Here is an 11427-nt window from a genome sequence, read left to right on the forward strand (position 1 = left end):
TTTGGGTGGTGCTAAAATTATTCCTGTTGGATTGCTTAGAACAGCTGCAAACGGTAACGTGAAGCAACCAGGCCGTGACAACAAGTGCTAAGTAAAAATCTATTTAGTTTTCATCATGCACAGAATGTGTTTCTTGAGATATGTCTAAGCCATTTTGCCCTCTGTAGCATCTCTCCAAACAGGATTGGACAAAAAATGCTACTTATGCCTTTTCAAACACAGAACATTTTTATGGAAAAATCCTTCTTGCCTTCTTGCACATACAACCTGTTTGCAAATATGCATGTGTGAAGCCTCTCTGCTGTGGTCAGACAAGCACATTCAAAGATTAGCAAGGACACATGAAATAGGGTGCTCTCTCTGATCCACGATGATGTACATAGACCAATCATATCTCTGCCCCAGAGTTAAGCACGGATGGGGAAATATCTTTCCTTCATGAGCTCACCTGGCGTGGCTTTAGGAGGGGCACAAGACAGTGACCTTCAAGGGGGTGCAGATTGTTACAGGTCTTTGCGTATGGGTGAGGAAGAGGAATCTTGCAACATTTCATGTACCTTTCCCATACCTCCCAGTGGGCCTTTTAAATTACTGCCACTCTTCAGTACATTTTTTTGGGGCTAACCTGTCTGCCTTCTGCATATTTCATATTGAAACCAGGTGGGCCGCTCAGCAGGGCAACCCTCGTTTGCATAGGGTAAACCAACATGCAATCAGAAAAAACCCTAGTTTGAGTGTGCATGCCCTGGCATGGGGGAGGCAAAGCCCCTTCTGAAATAGCAAAGAACACCCACTCCCACCACCTTCATGCAGAGGATGCTCTTTTATAAATTATGCCCACTAATACTCCATTAGTGCATTATGGAATCTCCATTGTTAACACAGACTGGTGAACTTTACCCCCAGTGTTTGGTTGCTGGGAATGTTCCAGTATTTAAAAATGCTATATTTAAGTGGTCATACCATACACCAGTTTTAGAGAACATATTTCAACTTCTTTAACCCCTTCCACATGGGGCTAATTCCCCCGCGGTGCGGTGGGGAGGGGCCGCGTGCAGCGCCGCAGTACTCATGACGAGTCCAGCTCGTCATGCTGCACAGTGGAGCTGTGTTTCTGATGAGCTGGACTTGTCATGACTCCACCCACTGCAATAGAACCCCCGCACGGGCGGGGAATTAGCCGTGCGTGGGAGTGCCGCAGCCGTTATGACGAGCTCAGCTCGTCATGAGCACAGCTCCACTGTGCCTCTTGACGAGCTGAGCTCGTCATAAGCAGAGAAGGGGTTAATGCAGGGGTAAAAATGGGAGAGGAGTCAACTAGAATCAGAGCCCTGATCATGAATAGCATGTCTTCAAGGATCAATGCAGTGAAGGACTAAGATCCTCAAAAAAATCTTGGACCCAGTAGGTAACAGTTGTAAGCATGCATAGGCCTGTTAACTAGCCTCTTCGATGCGCGTCCAATTCCCCCGCAGTGCGGGGCAAATTTGGCACGTGCGCAGAACGGACGGCCCCCAGGCGTCCGATGCACTAACCCACCTTGACGTCGGATGGCCGTGGGCCGTCCAAAGCATTGAAGGAGCTAGAGACCAACCGCTTTTACAGACCAGTCAATATACATTGACAATATGCCTTTCGTGCTTCATTGTGAACCTGTTTGTGAATGCGAAGGACTACTCCCCCAACTGCTGAATTTTTTTTAAAATCAAAGTATATTTCCTAAAATGTAAATATTATATCCAACTGGAAAATATTACTTTGGTGAAAAGCATACTGTTTTTGCTGATATTGCAACTAGTTTGTATTATTGCCACTATATTCTTCTAATTAGCATTATTATTGTTGTTTTGTTATGTTGTTTTTTGTTGTTTTGTTATTTTTACTAATATATCAATGTTAATCTGTAAAAGCACAGTGGTCCTAATGTCTGTTTTGTATGCATGCCACAAAATTCAGCATTGATGCTTTAGATTATCCTCCCTGCCACAGTGATCAAGAAAGACACTTTTTGCTATTCAGCACGTCAATATGAAAGCGTACACAGCACCCTTTACCATTCATTAAAGGTTTTAATCAAGTAATCTACACAGCATCTGGAGGCTCAGCCAGAGGAAAAGTATGCTATAACAAAGGCACTGTAACAGTTCACCTTCAGTGAAGAACAATAATGCATTATTAAAATCACTTTCCTGCTCAGTGGTTACACTTAGCTGACCACAGCAAATTTGCTCTGCCTTGGTCTTCGCAAGTTGGCAGAAAAAAAAGATTCTGTCACATTTAACAGGTTCTGAAAATGACAGGATGCCTCTCCTGGTTCAACTATAGACCGTAATCTTTTAGAAGTGAATAGAATTACAAATGCCTTTTGTCACGTATTTCTGTGCAAAGTTATTAGAGTGAAGCTTTATAGCAGAAACTGTGACTAGGAGCTCGAATGTCATAGCGAAGAAGTAATAGCACACCAGTATTCATCGAAGATACACTTTCTACGTTTTTGAGTTCATATGCTTTTTAGAAGAAGTGCACATTTAGTTTTTGTGTTTAGGCTGGTGAATTTTTGCAAAATTCATGATTTCCACCCTATATATAAAATTGTTACTATCGGTTTAAAATTTCATTTATCCTTGCAATTTTTATTCTGAGCACTGCAAGACCACTTTTAACAAATTGTGAGATCATTTGTACTCTAATCAAACCCAGCCAAGATGGAAAATATCTGCAACAAATTTCTATACAATTTTATCAATTGCAAAACTGTTTCTATGCCCAAAGCAATAATGTAGATTTCTTCATAATATGTTTTTTCTAAGTTGTCACAAAAGCCAAAGCTTAAACACAAACTTGGCAAAGAATACACTTTCCGGTCTTTCCAAATCCATAAAACTTTCCGTAGACATTTGTAAGGGTTACAAATAAAGCTTGAGAACCTTGCACATGCCTAGTACCAATGCGTAAATACAGCGTAGTTCAGCTCTCGCCCTTTAAGGCAGCGCAGCGACTTGCCTTGCTGGGCTGTGTTGCATAAACTGTTAGTAAATCTAGTTGAGTAATCTTAACATGCCATTGATTACACCTCAGAGGACTTTGCCTTCACTCAATTACAAAGCAAACTTTCAATACTGCTCTTTTGTTTGCTGTTTCATTTGCTAGTGATTCATATAAATATGTATTGTGATGACAATCTGAAATATCCAGTTTTCTTAATGTGTTAGCAGTGCTTTTTTTTAGGTCTGGCTAAGAGATAGTTTTATCTGATCGGACTCCTGTATTAACAAAATTAATAAATTCATACATATACACATACACAGAGCGGCTTTGGGTCAGCCGTCTGCGTCCATCGGTCTGTTCAACTACCATTCAAATCTGCACCCACTGCACACAGAATGGGGCGATGGAACAGCTTACTTCGGGAAGTGCATTGTGAGTGGCAGCATTTTGCTTGATCACATATGGACATGTATCTAAAAAGAAGTGCACTTCAGGTGCTGGGGCTCGTGGAACATTAGTTAATTTTGCCAATGCTTCTTTTCAATTCTTTGTAAAAAATTTTACAGTTTAATGACAGACAGCATCAGCTGTCTGTCACATACATCATTGTATACAATGCTACAGCAGAGCATATGTCAACGAGTTGCTCATGCTTGCATTTCTTGCTTGTTCTATCCAATCTCTGCTCCTGATTTCATGACTTTCCTCCTTTTCTTGTGTTTGTTCTCCCCGTGGAGCATGCCTGCTTCACCCTGATTTTTGATTGGGTGAGTTGTATCCTTCCACTGCTGATGTGAGGAAACTATTTTGTTTTCTGCATGTATTCAAAATGATTACCAAATATCTGAAGGGCCCCCCATTTCACAAGTATACATTTACATGTGCACATTTACTCGTGTAAATTTAGTTTTGCCCCTAGGTGTGAGTCTACTTTTTTGCTATTCCCATTTCTTAATTGTGCTTATTAGCGAGTACGTAAGTGGCATTCCAGAACGAGTTGAATACCTCAAAATAAGGAATTACATGGAAATTGCACAAACGGGAACTTAAACTAGCTTTGTGCACTGAGTGTTCCTGAAATTTGTGGCACAATTTACCTACTGCAAACTCCAGGACCAAACCGTAATGCCAAGTGTCATTTCTACCTGACTTGTAATCCTGTTTTGGCCACATTTGGTGATGCAGTGCGCACAACGAAATTCATTTTATTTATTTAAATGTTTACTTACCTGTAAAACTCCGTAATCCATACATTACTACCCCCAGCCTGCCCCTCCCCCTGCCCACGTCACCGCCCTGCAGTAACTCCTACTGCCAACCGCTACTGCAGGTAATGGTTATCAAACACAGCCTTGGAAATGTTAGGATAACATATACTCCCAATATTCTTTGCAAATAGAGCAGTCAATATCTGTAAATATTAGACAAAAATCACTAGTGAAATATACAAACTACAAAACTCAAAACAAACATATGAGAAAGGATTATGCTTTCTCGACAAGCTGTTACAGTGCTATGACCTCAATCAAAACACAAATATGTTTTTGTTTTCATTATGTTTTATCAAGTGTCTTTTCAATAGGTGTGATCTAATAATTAGAGAGCGAAAGGCACTGGGGAGCATAGTGTAAAATAAACTGTATATTTGTGTGCAAGGCACCCCCGTTATTTATTCATCATACATGATCACAGTGACAGAGACTAAAAGATGATAAGGAGACTAACCTAAATGCATTCGTCAGATAAGATTGGCTGGATGGCTTTTACTGAATAATTACACATGTAACATTATAGAAACAGCATCATGTCCTTTGCACAGCCTATAGAGCAAGATTTATACAAATTTGCAAAGCTGTGCAGTGGCGTAGCTAGACCTTTGACCTCCCGTGGTGGTTCATTTGTTTGTCGCCCCGCGGCGGCCGCAATTCGATGGGTGGGTGCTGGTGACTCCTGCGTTTGCTGCCCCTTCTCGGCCGCAGGTGGGGGGAGGCCACTGCCCCTGAAAATGTGCACCGCCCACCCTCTTGCTACGCCACTGATGCTGGGCATATTTTACATATTGTTTGATGCAGAAGATATTATTGTCTGCATACTTTTTCTACATAAATTGCTACTGACCTTCTGGCATTTCCCTAAAGTGACATGCATTAATCCTATCTATAATAATTTTTTTTTTACTTTCTTTATGAGTGGGAGCAATCTAAATCAGCCTCTGAAATAAAGGACCTCCACTGTTTGTAAAGTAAACTAACTGAAAGTGCAAGAGTCACCAGAATGTCAATTACTATTTCAAGTTCTTCAGCGAAAAGATCAAGGAGAGCTATTTTCTTGCAGTGTTGTTGCTACTTGGTATTTTACTGTTTGTGAGATCCATCCCCCTCGGTCCAAGGATATGTATACTGCATATTTATTTTTATGTCTTTTAGCGTACAACACAGCAAACTTGATCACATCGGGTGGTGACAGTGAAAATACAGATCGAGCAAAGGTAGTTACTGAAAGAGGACAGTTTCAACTTCCTTTTAAATAGCAGCTAAATAATTATCTAAACAGTTCATTCTCTGCAGTGTTGATGCCAAGAGGCAAGGGAAAGAGAATTGCTATCCACAACTAGCTGTCTTAGCATGAGCAAATGTTGACATTTTAGAGTTCATTGTGGCCTAGGGATTGATCCAGCAGGATGCCCAAAGCAGCAGATGGTCTTGACTCACTTCTGAAATTGTCTGCCTTTGCCTCATCTGATCCTGAGCCTCCTGTCAGCACCTCAACCCCTTTGGAAAACTTTTAACTTGAATCCCCACAATCAAGAGACTCAGGGAGCACATAGGTAGGTGTAATCTTCCTAATTACATGCATCTGCAGGGAGGAGGTTGAAGAGCATTGCCTTTCTGAATGGACAGCCGGCCAGACAGTCAGGATGAAAGTAATCTGTAGATTACTCAATGCCTTTGATACGCTCTCTATGGCTCATTGTGTTGATAAGTCCCACTGATTGATAACAACCAAAGACAAGCATTTAAGCTTGATGAAGTTCTAAAATTTTCCAATGACACTGACTTGGTTTAACATATGAGAGCATCCCAAACACATGGAAAACCTCTGCATGCTGGCTAGCCTGACAGACAAATGACCCAGTGCCCACACAGGAACAGTAAGCACTATATAAATGCTGCAAAACAATACAATAAAATAAATAACATTGTCTATCTATGCTAATGCATGCAAGATGCAGTATGAAAATGTCACATTTAAGAATGATTTATAGACAAATATGACAAGTGTATTTTCTGCTTGGTCAACCAAACTGCCAGGGTGCGAGGTCTGCATTGATGGTCTCCTGAAAATGCTGCTATTGAAATCGTACATCTTTGATATGTTTCCCTGAGGTCCTGTCATAGATATTTGCACAATATTACAAAATATCCCAAAAAGCATTTCTATTTGATTACCATGAGAAATTAGCATACTGCATTGCACCTGGCTTATATCTTGAGGGTAACCCAAAATTTTAGAAAACGTATACATTTCTGCAAATGCCCTCCCCACACCCCAGTGAGATCTTGGTGAAAACATATGCAATTTGATCTTTGCAACAAGGACACTACTTTTCGATACAGGCTAAAGAGATGTGTCATATTTTATTACTTTGCAGTATTGAGAAAATTACACTAATTTTATGATTGTATTGCCTTCTGCTAAGAAGATGGAGGTCTTTCACTTATCAATGGATTCATAATTATCTTCAAGGTCATACATGAGATGGCTTCATTATGCTTCCTATGGTCAAAAGGTTGATATCTGTCACCATTTCTGCCACCATGTCCTCAAAACCAGCATTTCAGCTCAACTTTCCTTCTGAAATTGGCCTTGTGCACTTTGTGCTGTTTAGTGTCTTTGTGTACCCTACTACCAACATACCATTGTTTGGACTACTCAACTTTAGAAGTCCCAGGGGTACACCTTTGTGGGTTGATCACTTCCATAGATATGCTCCTGCATGCAGGAGGTTGAAAGAATATGTCAGCCTTTGGGAACATGTATGAACATTTCGTAAAGTGTAATTACTGTGTGCTCTCCCTGGCAGCTAATGGGAGTGTTTAGAATACATGCTACTGCATGACAACAGTATTTACCAACAATTCTATGTTATTTTCTCATGAAATGTGTCAATTTCACATGCTTTTGCATGATCAATAAAAGAGACAGGTTATGTTTAGAATATTTTTCGAAATTTCTGAAAATTGCCATTATCTGCACAATAAGGGGGTATGTGGGCCTCAGTCAGTTGATATCTGCCACCAAACTACAGGAGTTCCAAATTAGCATTTCGACTGCCCTTCATTAAAAAATGTGTATCCTGTTCGTTGTCAAGAATAATAAATGTAAATATGCCAAGCCAACAGACAAAAACTATACGTAGCAAGAGTGAGCTTCCTACTGATAGGTGTGAAAAGCAGAAATCTGCCACCAGAAATACGAGTCCAAACAAACATGTATGCTTATTTCCTTTAGAACGTGGTTGTTTGCATTGTGCCAAAATTAGTATTTATTGACTCGCCAAACTCATTTAATATATATTTATGCCTAATATTCCCATTTGCAGAGGATCCAGGGGATTCAACACGTGTAAACAACTTCCCAATTGTCCCTTTCCTATGTGAGGTATCAAAAAAGTCACTTTTTAAAATATTTTCGACAATACAATAAAAAAAATATAATTTCTGCAAGTTCTCTTTTGGCCTGCCAATCATGTTTAAGGAGATGTATCACTCATCAATAGTTCCTTTGGGAACATATTTTCATAAAATATATATATTTTTTCTTTTTATGTGGTCCTAAGATTGATCTTTTTCATCAAAGAGTGATCCGCCATAATCAGTGATTCTACTATAAGTTACAGATATTGACATCTTTTTTATAGGTGACTGTAGACAACATCTCTAACAAAAAAGTACACCTTTGTGGTACCGCCATACTCTCGATATTAAGGTCACACCATCCTTGGAAAGCAACTGTGGTTCATGTCTGTTAGTTTTGGAGGAGTAAAACAAGTTGTAAATTTATTTTGAATATTAAAATTAATCTTTACATTTTCTATTATACCGTCATGATGGAAATAAATATTAGCACAACAGGTACACCTGAATGTCACAAAGGGAAAATGTATTTGTTTGTGTGTGTAGACAGCAATGCGAACTAGATAAATGTATATGAACAATCGATTGATTTTTTTTTTTATCTGTTGTTTGCAAGTACCTTAGCAATCCTAATGATTATAGTGCTAGTTACAGAGATAGCTACACTCCATATTTGTCAGTCACTAACTTCAAAATAAATGCCTGTTGGTTTTTTTGACAGTGGCACTTATGGAACTGCCAGGAATCTTCTCAATGATTCTTAGGAGCTTCAACCACTTACAGCCATTTTACAAATTATGTATGAATACAGGTACCTGAAGGACTTGCAGCATATGTATTTTCTTTTCAGAACAAGCACAAATCCTGAGTAAATTCAATGTATTGACTTTTCAGCCAGTGCAATAAAGATACCCTTCTAATTGGTGTTTTAAAAGGATGCAATATTGCTGGTTTCCATGGTATCTTAAGCTGAACAACAGCAGTGGCAACACATTTCCATCTATTAACTGTATCTAATGAGAAATATGTGTCCATTCTTAACCATGTTATACATAACAAATACGTACAAGTTTACATAAGTACCCATTTCTGATTCAGTTTCCTTCATGGTTGACATAAACTTAATAGCTATATTCAAGAACAAAAAGCCCAATTAATCTATAAATATGAGAGCAAAAGATATGTCTGTATGTCTTGCCATGCATACAGATTCTGCAATATATTAGCTATGTTGGTTGGGTTAAAAACATTTGTTTATTCAGTAGTATGGTCGTAAAAACAAATCAGTTCCCTGGATAAACGAAGTCCCTCTTTACAAAGTAATAAAACATACAACCTATTTAGAGCCCATGCAATGAATCTGCAGTCGCACATCATTTCTATCATCATCTGTAATGCATTCATGCTTGGAATCAAAATCTGCAATTATTAGTGAATGTTGATGTTAATTCACCCGAAGGAAAGAAAACAGTTAATTATTTCATATTCTACTTCCAGCTCTGTGCGTGGGAAATATGAACTCTCATCTCTGCGAAAAAGAATTAGATATTGCAGGAAGTGATACTGCTATTTAATTGTTAATAGGACATGGTTATGCGTACAATTTTGATAAACTGTGACCATTAATTCATTATAAAATCCAACAGACCTGTGAACATCCCTCAGTGTCAGTGTTCCAGTGCTAGTCCTGTGTCATACATGCCCAAATCAATTAAACTGACAAGCATGCATGCAAAAAAACGAAGTAAGGCGTAATTGAAGACGCCGACACGTTATCTCAAGTTGCCTCCCTCCCTCTCACACTTTTCTATCACTCTTTCTTTTTTACACACATATATGTATATTTATATATATATATATATATATATATATATATATATATATATATATATATATATATATATATATATATATACACACATATATTTCTTCTTTGGAGATGTTTGGACTGATTTTGTTCATGTATTCTTATTTTTATGTTATTTAGTTACTATTTTTTCCTTTCCCACTATAAATTCCTCCCATGTAAGCTATTTCTCTCTTTTTTATCCACTGATTGTGTACCTTTCCAATGAATGTTCCTCATTTCATCCCTTATCTGCTTCTGTTGTTTCACGTGCTCCTTCTTTTTCCTATTGAGGCTCTATGATTAATATCTTCAAGAGAGCTGCCCCTTTTTACTTTTTCGCCTTTATTGCCCACTCCTGACGTCCTGATACAACTCTCCATCCACCAACATTTCATAATCCTACTCTCTTTTCATCCCTGATAATTCTGTAGTATATCAAAGCCCTCAATTTATCCTCTCGCCTTCTCCTACTTATGCTATTTTTTCTTTTTACTTACGTCCAGTTGTCTGTTCCGGACAAGCTTTTGTGTGCTACCTGTGACTGTTTAATTGTTGTGTTTTCTTGAATTTACGGGCCCATCAGGTTTGCCTTATTTTTTACTACACACCTTGATGTGACCCTCTCCTTCTTACCTTCTTTTCCCTTTGCTGCCTCCTCCACTTGTCCTGCCAGAAACGTGTTGCTCCCTGATCGCCGCCCGCCACCCGCTGCAAGCTGCCATATCTCCCTCTGGTTCTCTGTACACTTCTGGCCCCTTCTTTGTTCCTGTCTTCTGTCTGTGTAAAAATGAAGGAAAGACTTTGCAGGTGATGCATTGAGGTATCTGAAGTTTGTGGGTGAGCCACAGCAAACTTTCAGTATTGCCACAATTTGTTTTTCAATACAAATTATAGTACATAAAATAATTTATACATTCATTATTTTTGATTTCTGCGTCAAAAGTTGCTCAAAATGCTATTATTGAGGTAAATTTATAACATGTGGCCATCTTTCTACCTATAATACATCTAAATTAAGGAGGTGCATGCAGTATGGTGGGCAATGTGAAGGTTAGATGTCAATCCAGTAGTAGGAGAATTCTGACCAATGTACAGTATAGTCTATTGGGAAATGTGGAAGCTGCAGAACTGCCATAATACTAAGCATGTGTATTTTAGGCAAAATAAGCCTTGTTGTGTTCAAAACAGCCCTCAACGTCTATATTGTTCATTAGTTAACTCGTATTTGTGCGTGAGCAGGGAATGCTACAGATAAATAGGATCAGGGAAATTTTACCAAATCGCTATTATAAATGAAGGCCACTCAAATGCACCAAAGAGTTATATGAAGTACATTTATGCATGTTCCCTCACAGAAACATATGCAAGTAGGTAATTTATTATTTAATTAACTAATCAATTGCTCACATATTACTCACATATTGGTCCTTAAGGCTCCAGGCTCCTTAAGGCTTCAGACTCCTGGAGGCCACTGAGGCTTCCACCACACATAGCCCTTGCCATGCTGCCAACATAGTAACTGACCCAAAAGCTATAAGAATGTCTTGTGCGGCAGGTAATAGTCATTTTTTATGTTTATTTAATTAATAATTACCAGTTGTTGTGGTCATCTCCAAATTAGGTGGTACAAAATTGGGTGGTGATGGACGGAGCATCTGATTCAATCAAACACTCACACCCAGTCAACAGATCTGGGTTTAATCCATCAACGTTCTTTAGCCCACTCTGCCACCCCAGTTCAGACATGGCTATATGCAAATCAGTCTGACCCTGTGCCTCATGGGAACAGTCCAGCCCGAACTGCCAAGCCATGTCTTCCCTGGACCGCCATAGAGCACCACCTTGTGGCAGCTGTCACAAGCGCCGGTGTTGAGAATTAAATGCCAGTGCTGAGTACAGGAAACCACCAGCTCAAATTAGGCACTGGTGTCAAATGGGGAGAGGAGTTGGCCT

At 39.2% G+C, this 11427-nt stretch overlaps 1 protein-coding gene across 4 annotated transcripts in view; it reads right to left on the reverse strand.

The window, feature by feature from the left end:
- Positions 1 to 11427, reverse strand: part of DACH1 (dachshund family transcription factor 1) — a 537492-nt gene that overhangs the window by 145807 nt on the left and 380258 nt on the right. For 2 of the 4 annotated variants that reach the window (XM_078657417.1, XM_078657416.1), the window contains one exon: positions 10108 to 10251. The exons of the other annotated variants lie outside the window; for them this stretch is intronic. In XM_078657417.1, the coding sequence (XP_078513543.1) occupies positions 10108 to 10251 (144 nt within the window). The remainder of the gene's footprint in view (positions 1 to 10107; positions 10252 to 11427) is intronic. 4 annotated transcript variants of the gene reach the window in all.

Source organism: Lissotriton helveticus, chromosome 8 (genome assembly GCF_964261635.1).
Source record: "Lissotriton helveticus chromosome 8, aLisHel1.1, whole genome shotgun sequence".
NCBI classification, from domain to species: Eukaryota; Metazoa; Chordata; class Amphibia; order Caudata; family Salamandridae; genus Lissotriton; species Lissotriton helveticus.